Source organism: Mastacembelus armatus, chromosome 7 (assembly GCF_900324485.2).
Source record: "Mastacembelus armatus chromosome 7, fMasArm1.2, whole genome shotgun sequence".
NCBI lineage: Eukaryota > Metazoa > Chordata > Actinopteri > Synbranchiformes > Mastacembelidae > Mastacembelus > Mastacembelus armatus.
The window spans coordinates 19,364,983-19,381,617 of NC_046639.1; the positions used below are offsets into that span (position 1 = coordinate 19,364,983).

Genomic DNA, 16,635 nt, shown 5'->3' on the forward strand with positions numbered 1-16,635 from the left:
CTGTAACAATTGAATGTCCCCTTGGGGATTAATAAGCATTCTTCTTCTTCTTCTTCTTAAAATACACCCAGGCATCCTTCTCTTGATTTCTTGTTCTTTCTGTAATTAAATATGTTCAACAAAAAAAGATTCAAACAACAATGTAATGACAATAAATCTTTGACAATATATTTATCTATTTCAAGCATAATGATTTTGTTGTGTGATCTTAAAATATACCTTTCTTCTTGAGATAATATATTAAATATGCAGATGTTCCAATCATTAACATGAACACAACAATAACACCAATCACAATTCCTGTCATCATTGTTGAACTGTGTTCTCCACATTCAGCATCAGTTGAAGCTGTTCCTGCTTTAATCAGCTGAAGATTCACTGAGTCACATCTGAAAAGTCAGAGGGACATTTGTAACATCAACATGTGGAGGACGTCATGAATTCACTGCTGTTGTAAGAACCAGGTGTGTTCATGTCTGATGCTTCACTTACTGTGTGTGTGGTCGACAAGATTCAAATGTCCCATTTGAAAATGTTCCCTCACTGCAGTCAGAGCACACAGTGTCTGTGGAAGCTGTTCCTGTACACACACAAATTAAAAACAGCTCAGAAAACATATCATTGGACTATTGTTATTGCTCAAGCAAACAATAAATATCTAAGTATTATGAACATTGATGTTTTATGTAAACATTTAAGTAAGGAATATGTTGATACTAGTTAATAAGAAATGAACCTAACAAAAAGACCAACACTACTCTTATTGTCTCATGTTGATTCAGTGTTGTCCTTTTAACTGTGGCAGGTCCCCACCTCTGCTTTATACAGTAAACATTTTCTGTGGCATCTTCACTAACTGGATGAAGACAATAAGAAGGGTTACTGCCCTGTTTCCTTTGCCACACATGGAGACAACACAGGCTCGTTTCTGTCACCATGACCTGTCTTGAGCAGATCATTCTGTTTAAACATCACATCTTTCATGAGCTAATCATCAGTCAGGTCAGTTTAATGAACTCTGTCATTCTCATTTCAAACTCAAACCTTTCTGGCTGATGTATTGTCCTGGTTGACACTGTTTGTGTTTCTGTGCTGCCTCACATCCGTCCCCTGTAGAGTCAATACAGTAGAATCCCTCCAGTGGTTCACAAACTGTATCTGATATAAATGTACACGAACTCTTTATCTTCAGACCAGAATCTGTCAACACAGATACAGGGTTACATATGAACTGATCACTGTTGAATGTACCAGAGAGCAACAAGCTATTACATTACTACAGATGTCCTTTAATTTTATGGTATTGTAAAGAAATGTAATACTACAATTAAAAATGAACTGAAATACACTACAGAAATAGCTTGTCTGGTGTGTACAGCCCAGTGGAAATGATTTCACTGTTGCAGAAGAAAGGAGACAGAGGAGCAGTGACTTCTGTCAGCTCTCTCATTCCTGCAGCTCCAACTGATAAACACAGGCTCATTGTTGTTTAGAAACACAAAGTGTCAGCTGACATTAACAGCTTACAGTGGTGTGAAAAAGTGTTGGCCCCCTTCCTGATTTCTTATTTTTTTGCATGTTTGTCACACTTTAATGTTTCAGATCATCAAACTAATTTAAATATTAGTCAAAGATAACACGAGTAAACACGTCATGAAGTTTTTAAATGAAGGTTTGTATTATTAAGGGAAAACAAAATCCAAAACTACATTGCCCTGTGAAATCACTTATACAGACCACTGTATACTTTATCATGTGTTTATCATACTTTATCACTCTATCATCTGGCAGTATTACATATGTCTTTGTTTCTGCATTTTTGTCACAACAAAGGCAAATCAGCCTTTAACATGTTCAAACAACATTTTTACTTTTACCACAGTGTGCACAGGAAAAACACTGTTTGAGTCCAGTGGGCTGATTCATAAAGGTTCCCTCAGTGCAGGGGAGGCAGGACGTACTTCTGAACTCTGTACAATCTGTTTTAACTCGATTTCCTGTGGACAAAAAAAATAAATAAAACATTTAACTTCATACAATATCATGTTTCTGTTGGTTGAAGACGTATAATCCTGAGTATAATGTGCATGTTACGGGCTAGGCACTCATTACTACAACCTGACAGAGATGGGAAGTAATGAATTACAAATACTTCGTTACTGTACTTAAGTAGATTTTTCAGGTATCTGTACTTTACTTGAGTATTTATTTTTCTGATGATGTTTTACTTTTACTCCCTACATTTAAATGGAAATATCTGTACTTTCTACTTCTTACATTATCAAAACAGGCTTGTTACTTTTTCAACCTCCACAGATGACGACATGACGTAACAGATGTAACTAACTAGAGAGGGAAATTGACTGAGTGTACAGTTATGATAGAGAGAAAACCTGTAGTGAGACATGGAAGAAGAAAGGGATCCAGGGTGTACTGCAGAATCCAAATTGCCAAACTCATTGAAGCAGGTTATGTAGCCAAACACAACCAAAGGGAAGCAGCCCAGACAGCAGAATCATGGTACCGGCTCCACCATCTGGTGAGCCACGACTGGTTTTCAACTGTTCGTTCAAACACCAGGGTCTATCTCTTAACTCTACCCAAGGACAGACCCTTTCTCCGTTTCATTTAAAGAGACCTACAGAGTGAGAACCCCCCAGATGTGTATGAATGGCAAGTGCTGCCATCTTCACTCTGCAACATCATGCTCGTACTTCGAAAGCCAAATCTCCAGGGTTACAACAAATAGTATACCAGAGTTTCTATGTGGACGATTGCCTCGCAAGCTTTCCTACTGTTGCTGCAGCCAAACAAACATTAGATCAATTATGCAATTATGCATGTTAGTCGAAGGAGGACTTGACCTCAGACAGTGGGCTAGTAGCCACCCAGCTGTGGTCACCCATCTTCCTACTGAAGCCTGCTCCTCTGCCACAGAGCAGTAGTTAGTTCAAATCCATGTTGACCCGATGGAGCCCACACTGGGGCTTCGGTGGAACTGTACAAGTGATACCCTTGGTTAACATTACCAGCAAACTCAGACCCAGAACAAATCCACCACAATGTGCTGGACCCAAGACACACAGTAACAAAGCTCCTTTATCAAAGAATCTGTCACACCCAAGAGCAGAAAGTGTCTTCTCTGAAATACGGAGACAGTACTGGATTCTCAGAGGACATCAGGCCATAAAGTACCACCAACTACACTGTTTGTTCTGTAAGCGATGGAGAGCACAGCCGAAAGTTCCGCAAATGGCAGATTTGCCACCAGAACACCTCCGACTGCTCTGTCCACCTTTCCACTCGACTGGTGTTGATTGCTTTGACCCGTACCTTGTCAGAATAGGGAGGCAAAATGAAAAACGCTGGGGGCTAATCTTCAAATATCTCAGAAACTAGGGCAGTACACAATGAGCTTCTCAGCTCAATGGATGTTGATACCTTCCTTCTTGCACTCTGTCGATTACCCATTTGCTGCTCAAATGTGGGAGCGGCGGTTGTGAATTCTTCCCCTTTAAGTTTAACACTTGTGATCTGTGTGATGTTTCAGTAATGATTTGCGTAAATAACGTAGTGCTCACAGCAAGTACCTTCTTAGTGTAACTGCCTGTTCACTAAGTTACTTCAGTGAGGCAGTCACATCGCATGCTCACACTCAGGTGCAGCGTTTATGTGCAAAAAAAAAGTGTGTGACAAAGTAAGTTACTTCGATGTATGTTAATTACCTAGATTACAGTGTACCACTGTTGTGTTAACTTGACAGTATTTATATCATTGATGTTAGGAATCTTTATGAGTGTAATACGAACCTGTTTAACAAACAGCTTAGCACATTAGCTTTGTCATGTGCACTGTTCATGTTTACAATCAATCTTCTTAAACGATCAACAACCTGTGCATTAATGATAGTCTCATTTCTATATATAACTCATATTTGTGTTTGTAATCTTCATTGCACAATGCAGATTGTTATTCACACTGAGATATTGCTGATACAGTATATTTCTCAGTTTATATTCCATATATCAATGCACCTTACGAAGTTGTTTATTATCGAGTTTGTGATATGTTAAGTCCTTGGTTATATTTGCACAATGACTATTCATATCTGTTGTTTATTTATTTCAGAAACTACCTCAAAGACACTAACATGTGTATGGTCAAATCTTGTGCAATAAACTCAATATGATGAGTCTGACTCCCTGACAAAAGCTCTGCAGCAGTCATTAAATATATACCAGCATTCAGTGGGGCAGTCCCCAACACTAACAACATAACAAAAACGTTCCCATTCAGTTGGCTCATACCTGAGGGGCACATAGGACAGCATTCATTATCTATCTGATACTCTGCTCGTTGACATGTGAGGGTGTGTCCACTGAAGACTTTCATCAGCAGTATCTGTGAAGAATAAGGTTTTGTCTCAGTAAAGGTGGTGGAAACTGTGACAGTGTGAAGAATTTGTCTGAGTGAGTCAAACATAAAATGTCAACATTAAAAACATGACTAACAGAGACTGTATGAGGTTAAACAATAAAGGAGGTGAGGAATAAAACAGGAGGAGGAGGAAGATTTAATGCAGATTTAAGAGGCTCATTCTTAGATATATTTGATTTCTAATAGATCACTCTTAATACAACATTATATTACAATGTTTTACAATGAATTACAATTATTAACTGTTTATTCATATGCACAAATTCATTGGTCAGAAATGTCAGAGAGAAGGAGAAACATGTTTACATTATTAATATAAGCTTAATCTAATATTCTCCATTAAACAATTTACCAAAACAGATGTAGCTGCCACATGGTTTCTTCTCAAAGACGTATTGAACAACATGTCGACAGGTTACATGTGAGGAGGATACCATGTCTCTAACATCTGAGGTGACATTAGTAGGAAGAAAACATCTGGAAATAGGAGGAAAACATCTGGAAACTGGAAGATACTATCTACAAACAGGAGGACAGCAACTGTAAACAGAAACAACAAAATCATATTAAACTGTAAGGCCCCATTGGTCATATGATCACTGGAGAAAGAGGAACCTTTAACACCTGATTTCTGCTGGTGGACTCTGACATTTAGATTCTGACTCTTTGAATCGTCAACAAATGACCAGCAGCAGCAGAACTAGCTGAGCTTTGGTTTCACTTCCTTTGTCTCCTGTTCATTAAACTTGGAGCTGGGCCCAGATTTTCCTGCTCACTGCTTGTTACTGGAAGATCAGGGGGAGCAGCTTCAATACTTCAGTATATAAAAAAGTGGGGGAAGACAAAATAAATTAGTACTTTCCAGCTTTGATTGGCAGAACACTCCTGACCCAGGTAATCAGTATTGGTAAGGCAAGGATAGTTGGAAAACATGCAGGGCTGTGGCCCTCAATGCCCACCTCTGCATTAGAGCCAAATAAATTAGTGCTGACAGGTCTCTAGTTTCTCTTCTCTTTGTTTTCATTTTTGGTTTTTAAAATAAAACAGGGATTATGAAGAAATGGCTTGTTTCTTCTCTTTGCTTTCACTTTGAATTTCTCCTTTAGTAATACTTATGGTAATTATTGTAAATTCATCTCTAATGTAACCACAGGGGGGCACAATCCAGCATCTTCATGTGCCGGTCCCAAGTCCAGGTAAATGTTTTTCCTGTGAGGGTTGTGTCAGGAAGAGCATCCAACATAAAATTTAAGCCAAATCAAACATACGAATATGGTTTAGAGCTGTCCCTCTGATGTCCTCATTCCTGATCCTGTCCATCCTCGTCACTCCCAGAGAGAACCTCAACATTTTCAGCTCTGCTACCTCCAGCTCTGCCTCCTGTCTTTTTCTCAGTGTCACTGTCTCTAAACCAGACAACATTGCTGGTCTCACCACTGTCCTGTACACCTTTCCTTTCATTCTTGCAAAACCACAGCTCCTCTCTCTGCCCCCTGTCATATGCTTTTCCAAACCTACAAAGACACAATGCAGCTCCTTCTGGCCTTCTCTGTACTTCTCCATCAACATTCTCAAAGCAAATATTGCATCTGTGGTTCTCTTTCTTGGCATGAAACCATACTGCTGCTCATAAATGCTCACTTCTGCCCTCAGCCTAGCCTCCACTACTCTTTCCCATAACTTCATTGACACCTGTTTCCCTCACCAACATGTCCTTGAAGTCTGCCCCAGTCACCACTCTCTCACCACTAGGGATACCCTGGATCACATCATCCATCTCCCTCCAGAATTTCTCCTTCTCTTCTAACTCACATTCTACCTGTGGAGCAAAACCACTGACAACATTCAACATCACAGCTTCAACTTCCAGCTTCAGACTCATCACCCTGACACTTTCTTCACCTCCTGAACACACAAGATATCCACCTTTCTTCTCTCCATCATATCAGTTTCATACTAGTTTTCCCTGACAAAGTCAAGGAGCTGCAGCGTTTGCGGAAATAACGCTCCGTATTTCAGCCTGAAATAAGAGATAAAGGCGCAGTCTGCTGAGACCTTTGGAAAACGGGGACATTCAGGACCAACGAGGAACCACAACGATACACTGGTCCGACCTGTGCTAAAGGTTCAGCTATGATGTAACAAACACATACACGGATAGAAAATGTCTTTATACAAACATATACACTGTCTTACCGTTACTTCTCTCCTACATCGCCCAGACTGAACAGGTCTTTTACAAAAGGAAAAGATGGAATTGGTGCAGTTGGTGCATCACTGCCACCAACTGGTAAGGAGTAGAACACATACAAAACACATACAAATATGTTTAACCTAGTTCAGTACATATATAATTCAAAGGCTTTAAAATATTATATGGCATCACAATAATTCATCAGACCTGTCATTTTTCACCCTAGTGGATTTAAAACTGGATTACTGATATTTGAAGTTTTCTCTCATAAGTGCAAAGCATGATGGGATTCTGATTCACTGTAAAGGGGAAATCACACCAGCTTCATAAATAAACTAACTGTTATTTGGAAGAGCACAATAATTGTCCAGATGTTACTAATTCCAATTCTTCATGCAAATATTTATGCACAGAATATGTATGTAAACATGTTGATGCTGAAACATTAATTATTTAAAGGGGGTTTCCTCCTGAATGTATTTAGTGTTTTACTTCTTGCTGTGCAAAAGTCACATCTCAGCTTTTCAAACAGTAACTGATTACACTTCTTGTAACCGCCGTTGGGTGGAAGCGAGTTTGTCAGACCTCCAGAGGAGGACATCTCAATTATATCTTTTAGGGGGGTCACTCCACAGACAGCAATGTACAGATGAGTTTCTGTTTGTTTCCCATGTTTGAGTTATACAGTTTCAAAAATCCACAGAAATGATGGACACAAAAGGCACGAATTGTTAATCAGCTGAGATTAATGAAATTTGACGTTCTCATTTTAAACTTAAACATTACCTCTAATATTTAAGATGCTATGGAAAATGAACCTTTCTGGCTGATGTATTGTCCTGGTTGACAATGTTTCTGCACTGCCAAACATCCGTCCCCTGTAGAGTCAATACAGTAGAATCCCTCCAGTGGTTCACAAACTGTTTCTGATATAAATGAACATGATCTCTTTATCTTCAGACCAAAATCTGTCAACACAGATACAGGGTTACATATGAACTGATCACTGAACTTCTGTTACAGAGGCACATAAACATCTCCCTATTATGTCCAGTTGGAACCATATGATTGTAACTATCTTTAATTATATTGTGTGAGGGGTGCTCAGAGGGTTGCATTCTGCAATTTTACCACTAGATGTCACTAAATCTATTGCCTTTTACACTACAATTTAAGTCAGAAAATGTAAAGATGCAAACAAATAACATTGTTATTGTGGCCACAGCAAAAAGTGAAGGGTTGATGGGAAAAAAAGATTTGCTGCTGGTTTGTCTTAGTCAGTAATAGAAAACATCTGTACTGTCAGTCAGTCATCCAGCTTTTCACTACCTTGATCCCAATGTTACCCCTGCCTCCCCTTCGCTAACACCTGCATAGGCCTGAACTACAGATACTGATGAAGTCACACTGGTCAACCATAGCTTCCTTCTTATAGTAAATTATTTAAGCTGTAAGTATACTTTTACTGCTTAGGAGATATTTATTTCAGGGTCTAGACTAAACCGGGTGGAGCCTTCATCTAGTGAACTTGACTAGACAAAGTAACACAAAATCTATTTCTATTTCTAACAGCAAACAATAAATGTGTTTGAATCAATAAATGTAGTAAAAATCAATAAAAATTAACAATACAATAATAAATCAGTAATTTCTATTCTTTCCCTATCTTAACCATCATCCTACTCACAACCTCCTTGGTCTTTGAAGAATAGGGCTGGGTGAAAATTAAAAATGGAAAATTGGTTTTGGCTTTGGTTCGCTTCCCTATTGACCACACAACTTATTTTATTTCCCTAATACACTTATTTCAGACATGAAACTCTTTCCTTTAAAAGAGATTCTTAATTATATTTTCATCACCATGTCATGTAATCAACCACAATAAAACCACAGTGCAATCAGTCACAATAAATCATAGTACAGTTACTATGAGATCATTTCTCTTCTTACTAATTCAAATTAGCTATTTAATAGTTAACCTTATATTTACATGGTTTTAATAATTATTATTTTTCTATCTAACCTCCATCTCCACTTACAACTTGTTCCACAGTGCTGCTCTCCATCTCAGGGGTGTACAGGGCTTATACTGCATGTATTCAATTTTACCATTGACGTCAGTTTTTCTGGGCTCTTTGACAGCAGATAAAGTTATTTTCTCATACAACAGCAGTTTGCTGCTACATGTGGGCATTATAAGCACTGGATGCCAACATTCATTATACAAAATATATAAAAAAGAAAGACTGAATCAAAAAGAAGTTTTAAACACAAACAACAGAGTTACTGTGGGCGCATCAAAAAGCAGAGGACTGATGGGAACATAAAAGAGTTGCTGCTGGTTTTTCTGAACAGTCAGTTATAGAAAACATTTGTACTGTCAGTCATGGAATATGTGTTTATGAAGGCAGTTTGTCACAAAATGCTGATGCTTTGACTGAGAATCCATGAGATTAGATTAGATCAATTTTATTGATCCACAAGGGAAATTCTTTCGTCACAGTAGGTCAGTTACACACAGACACGCTTGAAAAATATTGAAATAATAAAAATATTCAACATTTGCAATATATACAGAGATAGAAGTAAATATACATTATATACAAACTACAAAGGGGGGAGTTATTAAACAGAAGGATGGAGAATTGTATGAATGAAGTCCTGTACTGTTCAATGTGACAGCAGAGCTGGATGAGTCTGTTGGAGAATGAGCTCCACTGACCCTCTAAAGTCTGGTGAAGTGGGTGTGAAGAATTGTCCATGATGGAGAGCAGTTTGTCCAGTGTCCTTCTGTCCCTCACTGACTCAATAATGTGTCCTGCTTTTGGGATCAGTTTGTTGACCCGACTGATGTCCCTCTTGGTGGTGCTGCTCCCCCAGCTGACCACAGCAAAGTAGAGGGCTGTCGCAACTACAGACTGCTAGAAAAGCTCCTGCATCCTGCTGCATCCATTAAAGGACCTAAGCTTCCTCAGGAAGTCTACTCATGCCCTTCTTGTAAACAGCATCACTGTTGTCCTTCCAGTCCAGCCTGCTGTTCAAGTGAACGCCCAGGTATTTGCAGTGGTCCACAACTTCCACCTCCTGGCCCTAGATGATGATGGGCTCCACTGTTGTCCACTTCCTCCTGAAGTCCACTACCAGCTCTTTGGTTTTGTCCACATTAAGTAGCAGGTGGTTGGCCTGGGACCACTCCACAAAGTCTCCAATCAGCATTCTGTACTCCGTCCATCCCCGGTACTCCCCTAGAGTCATCAGAGAACTTCGGCAGGTGGCACGACCCAGACCTGTACTGGAAATCTGAGGTGTATAGGGTGAACAGAAAAGGAGACAGGGCAGTCCCCTGCGGTGCCACCACATTACTGACCACAGTCTCAGACAGGGAGCTCCCTAGCCGCACAAACTGGAGCCTATCAGACAAGTAATCAGCAATCCAGGAAACAGTGGAGGAGCTGATACCCATCCTAAGCAGCTTCTCACTCATCAGGAAGGGCTGAATGGGGTTAAGGGCACTGGAGAAATCAAAGAACATGATCCTCACAGTGGCCTTCCCAACATCCAGGTGAGAGTGAGTCAGTTTTATACAAACATTGTATAAATACAAAAAAAAACAACAAAAAACACATACCTTCGTCACAGTTCATGTAGGGAAAACATTGCCTGCGTACAATTGATTAATGAAAGTCCACCCAGCGCAGAGGAGGCAGGACCTGCTTCTGACCTCAGAGCAGTCATCTGCTGGACTTCCTTTGGAAACACAGTCAAAACTGAGTTTAAAGCTGATTTTAATTTTACTGTTTTTAGTAATGTAGTTGACTGTGCTCACTGTTTGTCTGCTGTTAAATTAAAGGTTAGTTGACATTTCTTTTCTCATTACAACTTTACCCTGTTCTTGTCTAAATTGTACCTGAACAGCACAAACATCCACTGAGCTGCACTACAAAACAAAACAATTAACACTTTTTTAAAATACTAAAACAGATTAATATTGTTATGTAATAGTGTAATTTTGAAACAGAAAACAAATATGGGTCAAAGTGTTGTGGTTTGTTTATTCAGGATACAATTTCCTGCTGACTCTGTCAATACTTTTCATATCTCTGTAAAACTCTTATTTTCATTTAAACCAAAACCACATTATTTTTAAATACTGATGTAGCTACTACAATTTGAATGTTTTTTTAAGGGAGAGACTGTCAGAAATACTGCATCGTATTTTCCCAACATCTCTCTATGACAAGTTTGACATGTTCAGACATTAAAAAAAAAAAACTACATCTTTTCTAGATTAACCTGACTGGCTGCTCAGTTAAACAGTTTCATGGCCACCAGCAGATGTCAATATGTCAATGTCAATAATTCATGTTCAGCTGCATATGAGTCATTACAATATTTTCAATGCCCATTTACATATGATGGACAGCCAGTGATGAAGCCCTGTGTCACCTATGAGTTAGATAGCAAAAAGAGAAAAAAGTAAAGCTAAAAATGAATATAAAGTAAAATAAAAAATAAGCTCACATCTTTCAAATACAGAAAATAATACAGAACAGACAAATATACATATTTATGTATTTTAGCTAGAGATAAGGCTTTGTTTACAGATGACAGTATGAATTGAACAGACTAGACAAACTGAAACTATGAACTACTGAACAAGGCAGACTGACTGAGCACATTGAAGTTATGCAGACCCTCAGTAAAAGACAGATTGATTTTCAGTGTGAGGAGTTAAACAGGTTTATGGCCACGAGCAGAATAAATTCCTGTGGCGCTCTGTGTTGCATCGTGGGGGAATGAGTCTCTGGCTCAATGTGCTGAGCAGCACATGGTGGAGAGAGTGTGAAGAGTTGTCCAATATTGATGTTATCATGGACAATATTCTCCTCTATGACACTGCTGTCAGAGAGCCTTGCTCCTCTCCCACAACATGGTTAGGTCACAGGTCACCCTGTGTCTCCTGTTCCAGCTGTTTGTTCTTATTTATAGCAGCTAAAGTTTCATCAGATCCAACTGTGACCAGATCATCAACAACATGCAACATGTCCCAAAGTTGCAGAGACAGAGACAACGAATGAAGAGTCTGGACATAAGCTAAGACATAAACTTGCTCCAGGTTTTTATCCCAGGCTGAATTCAGCATCTGTACAGTAACTTATGTGTGAGATAATGATTCAGTCTGTAGACAGCAGAGTTCATTTCTTAGCACAATGCATCCATCAATCTATTGTCTCTACCCACTCATTCACATTTAGGGTCCTGGGAATCTGCTGGGGCCTATCCCAGCTCTCTTTGGGTGAAAGGCAGGGGTACATCCTGGACAGGTCACCAGTCCATCACAGAGCCACATAGAGACAGACACACACACTCACTCCTGTCACCAATCAACCTGACACACATTTTTGGACTGTGGGAAGAAACCGGAGTACCTGGAGAAAACCCACACAAGCACAGGGAGAACATGCAAACTCCACACAGAAAGGCCCCTGCTGGGTCTCGAACCAGGGACCTTCTTGCTGTGAGGCAAAAGTGCTAATCACCAATATGTAGCCCAGCACAGAGCAGGACTCATTTAATTTCTCTACACTGCCAAGCATCCAACATCATATACAAAGGGCAGCATGGTGACTGAGTGGTTAGCACTGTGGGTTCGCAACCCGGCCTTTCTGTGTTAACATGTATGTCAGGTTAATTGGTGACTCTAAATTGCCCGTAGGAGTGTGTGTGAGTGTGTGTGTTTGTTTGTTTGTCTCTATGTGTCTATATGGACTGATGGACTGGTGACCTGTCCAGTGTGTACCTCTGCCTTCCACCTAAAAGAGAACTGGGATAGGTTCAGCAGATCCCTGTGACCCTGGTTAAGGAATAAGCAGGTATAGATGATGGATGGATCATATACATTTGAAAAGACATCACAGCTCAGACATGTGAATGAAGAAGACACAGCTTTCTTATCTGCACCTCTTCACAGGTGGCTGATCCTTCTTTTCTTTTAAGAGGTTTCTTTTTGTGAAATATTGATAAAAAAGCGGCGTCATATATTTAAAAAGTGTACAGTGAACAGAAACCAGATTTAGTAAAATCAGTAACAAGAGTACAAAACTTACCTCGGCATGATTCTCTGCATTTCTTGTTCTTTCTGTAATTAAATATGTTCAACAAAAAAACTTCAATCAACAATGACAATAAATCTTTGACAATATATTTATCTATTTCAAGCATAATGATTTTGTTGTATGATCTTAAAATATACCTTTCTTCTTGAGATAATACATTAAATATGCAGATGTTCCAATCATTAACATGAACACAATAACACCAATCACAATTCCTGTCATCAGAGTTGAACTGTGTTCTCCACATTCAGCATCAGTTGAAGCTGTCCCTGCTTTAATCAGCTGAAGATTCACTGAGTCACATCTGAAAAGTCAGAGGGACATTTGTAACATCAACATGTGGAGGACGTCATGAATTCACTGCTGTTGTAAGAACCAGGTGTGTTCATGTCTGATGCGTCACTTACTGTGTGTGTGGTCGACAAGATTCAAATGTCCCATTTGAAAATGTTCCCTCACTGCAGTCAGAGCACACAGTGTCTGTGGAAGCTGTTCCTGAAAACACATACAAATTAAAAACAGTTCAGAAAACATATCAATGGACTAACATTAAATATCCAAGTCACTCTCAAAAATCTAAGATCAATCTAGGAGTAATCATGGACAGACTTGAATTTTAACACCCACATAAAATCAATTAGATCACCAGCATTTTGCCACTTCAAAAACATTGCCAGAATCTAATGGATCATGTCTAAACCAGACTTGGAGACACTCATCTGTGCATTTATCTCCAGCAGGTTAGATTACTGTAACAGCCTGCTTATGGGGCTCTCTAAACGAACTGTAAAGGGGCTGCAGTACATTAAGAACGCTGCTGCTGGAGTCCAGACTAGAACCAAAAAGTACAACCACATTACTCTTGTTCTCAGATCTCTGCACTGGCTTCCTGTCTCTCAGAGACTAGACTTTAAAACAGCACTGCTTGTCTAAGTCTCTTCATGGCTCAGCACCACAGCACATCTCTGACATGTTGGTGACATATGAACCATCTCAAACTCTGAGAACATCAGGGACAGGCTTTCTGCTTGTGCCCAGAGCCAGGACTAAACAGGGAGAGGCAGTGTTTCAGTTTTGTGCAGCTAAAATCTGGAATAGCCTTCCTGATGGTGTTAGACAAGCCTCAACTCTGACAATGTTTAAGTCGAAGCTAAAAATGTTTCTTTTTATCTCTGCATATGACAATTGAAAGTGTTTTATCTGCACTCATTCTCCTTTAATTTTGACTGACATGAAGCCCAACACTCTACTTTGTCTCATGTTGAGTCAGCCTTGTCCTTTTAACTGTGGCAGGTCCCCACCTCTGCCTTATATAGGGCTGACGGTCGCCAGTGCGGTAGTGCATGTGACGTCACACGCTCTATATTTAGCTGTTTTATTTATAGGCTGTACTGTGTTGTTTCATTGACGGAAGTTCAAAAATAAACATGCACGTTTGTATGGATGTTTTAGCATCATTTCTTTGTTTTTGTCATTTCTTAATTTTTACATAAAATGTAAATTAACATAGTTAGGCTACTTGGATACAGAGGCATAATTTGTGGGTGGGACGGGTGGAACATTTTTGCCAGGGTGTCATATTGTCCCCACCACCAGTAATTAAAAGGATGCATTAAAGGAAAAGGAGTTATTAATGTGATCATGAACAAGAGTTGCTTCTGTCATGATTTGTCATTTGATATTACATTCTAGTGATGACCACCTGTCTTTGTCCCCACCACTTTTCAAAGTAAAGTTACGCCACTGGGTGTATATATAGCTATATAACCCCCTCCCACCGGTGGTTGTTGGTGATTTCCCACCGCGGTAGTAAAAAATTGCCACCGTCACAGACCTAACCTTATACAGAAAACATTTTTTGTGGCATCTTCACTAACTGGATGAAGACAATAACAAGGGCTGCTGCACTATTTCCTTTGCCACACATTGAGACAACACAGGCCTGTTTCTGTTTCTGTCACCAGGTCCTGTCTGGTCCTGGGCTGATAACAGCACAGGACTTCAATAACTGAAACACTAGTTATGCCAACAAAGGTCCCTCCCACTTTCCAATCAATAACACATGTAAATCATTTTCAGCCTCCTCAAACTGTCAATCCAGGCCATCATGTTCAAGAAGAGGATTTGAAACCAGTGGGATAGTAAAAGAGCAGCACATGGTTAGATAGCACAGTCGTGTGGGAGAGCTACCTCAGTCTTTTGTAACTGACTTCTATTTGTGTTGGAAAACAAACCTATTACAGACATCAGTATTATTTGGCAACTGAGCAAACTCTATTCACTGATCAAGGCAACATCATGTGGCTGGAAGCTCCATAAAATGAACAAATCATCTGCCAAACTGTACCAATATGGATGATATTAAAAGACAGTTGGAGCTGGAAGAGAAGGTTCACAACAGAGATAGAAAACTCTTTCTTGCTTTTTAGGGCTAAAAAGAACAGGTGAGCAGATGTTGTTTAAACGTCACATCTTTAATGAGCTAATCATCAGTCAGGTCAGTTTAATGAACTCTGGTATTCTCATTTCAAACTCAAACCTTTCTGGCTGATGTATTGTCCTGGTTGACACTGTTTGTGTTTCAGTGCTGCCTCACATCTGTCCCCTGTAGAGTCAATACAGTAGAATCCCTCCAGTGGTTCACAAACTGTATCTGATATAAATGTACACGATCTCTTTATCTTCAGACCAGAATCTGTCAACACAGATACAGGGTTACATATGAACTGATCACTGTTGAATGTACCAGAGAGCAACAAGCTATTACATTACTACAGATGTCCTATAATTTTATGGTATTTTAAAGAACTGTAATACTACAATTAAAAATGAACTGAAATACACTACAGAAATGGCTTGTCTGCTGTGTACAGCCCAATGGAAATAATTTCACCACGGCAGAGGAAAGGAGACAGAGGAGCAGTGACTTCTGTCAGCTCTCTCATTCCTGAATCTCCCACTGATAAACACAGGCTCATTGTTGTTTAGAAACACAAAGTGTCAGCTGATATTAACAGCTTGTACTTTATCATGAGAATTATTCGGTGACTTACTGATGCCATACCTAAAATATCTTCACTGATCTGGCAGCATTACATATGTCTTTGTTTCTGCATTTTTGTCACAACAAAGGCAAATCAGTCTTTAACATGTTCAAACAACATTTTTACCTTTACCACAGTGTGCACAGGAAAAACACAGTTTGAGTCCAGTGGGCTGATTCATAAAGGTTCCCTTAGTGCAGGGGAGGCAGGACGTACTTCTGATCTCTGTACAATCTGTTTTAACTCGACTTCCTGTGGACAAAAAAAATAAATAAAACATTTAACTCCATACAATATCATGTTTCTGTTGGATGAAGACGTATAATCCTGAGTGTAATGTGCATGTTATGAGCTAGGGACTCATTAATACAACCTGACAGAGATGGGAAGTAATGAAGTACAAATACTTCATTACCGTACTTAAGTCGATTTTTCACGTATCTGTACTTTACCTGAGTATTTATTTTTCTGATGACGTTTTACTTTTACTCCCTACATTTAAACACAAATATCTGTACTTTCTACTTCTTACATTATCAAAACAGGCTTGTTACTTTTTCAACCTCCACAGATGACGACATGACGTAACAGATGTAACTAACTAGAGAGGGAAATTGACTGAGTGTACAGTTATGATAGAGAGAAAACCTGCAGTGAGACATGGAGGAAGAAAGGGATCCAGGGTGTACTGCAGAATCCGACGAGCTGATATGGAAAAGCAAGACGTTCCCCATTCATGGCCGTATTAACAAAGAACTGTTTGATGTTGTTGTCTCCAAGAATGATTCATGGTGAATGCGTTTTGTTCCCTGCACAAGCACTGTGCAGGTTGTTTATACAAGAA

The 16,635-nt window shown here is 39.4% G+C and overlaps 2 protein-coding genes across 6 annotated transcripts in view; both read right to left on the reverse strand.

Moving 5' to 3' along the window:
* Positions 1–13: 13 nt before the first annotated feature.
* LOC113145336 (tumor necrosis factor receptor superfamily member 14-like) lies at positions 14–6,719 on the reverse strand. Of its 4 annotated transcripts, none has more exons than XM_026331939.1 (8): positions 6,634–6,719; positions 4,790–4,914; positions 4,308–4,401; positions 1,872–1,997; positions 1,045–1,200; positions 493–580; positions 220–389; positions 14–99 (listed from the first exon to the last, which is right to left on the reverse strand). In XM_026331939.1, the coding sequence occupies exons 2-8, from the start codon at positions 4,841–4,843 to the stop codon at positions 29–31; spliced, it is 759 nt and encodes a 252-aa protein (XP_026187724.1). In that variant the 5' UTR covers positions 4,844–4,914; positions 6,634–6,719; the 3' UTR covers positions 14–28. The 4 variants fall into 4 exon arrangements, with proteins under 4 accessions (XP_026187724.1, XP_026187723.1, XP_026187721.1 ...); XM_026331938.1 differs by having other exon boundaries at positions 4,790–4,977; positions 6,634–6,676; XM_026331936.2 differs by lacking the exons at positions 4,790–4,914; positions 6,634–6,719 and having other exon boundaries at positions 1,878–1,997; positions 4,308–4,567.
* A 2,365-nt stretch (positions 6,720–9,084) lies between these two features.
* LOC113145332 (tumor necrosis factor receptor superfamily member 14-like) overlaps positions 9,085–16,635 on the reverse strand; it is a 33,252-nt gene continuing 25,701 nt past the window's right edge. Inside the window, exons 4-10 of one of the 2 annotated variants that reach the window (XM_026331922.2) lie at positions 15,918–16,043; positions 15,287–15,442; positions 13,155–13,242; positions 12,885–13,051; positions 12,739–12,770; positions 10,260–10,378; positions 9,085–10,143 (exon numbers count right to left, since the gene is read on the reverse strand). In XM_026331922.2, the coding sequence (XP_026187707.1) occupies positions 10,265–10,378; positions 12,739–12,770; positions 12,885–13,051; positions 13,155–13,242; positions 15,287–15,442; positions 15,918–16,043 (683 nt within the window). In that variant the 3' untranslated portion in view covers positions 9,085–10,143; positions 10,260–10,264. The remainder of the gene's footprint in view (positions 10,144–10,259; positions 10,379–12,738; positions 12,771–12,884; positions 13,052–13,154; positions 13,243–15,286; positions 15,443–15,917; positions 16,044–16,635) is intronic. The other variant, XM_026331921.1, reaches the window with a different exon arrangement.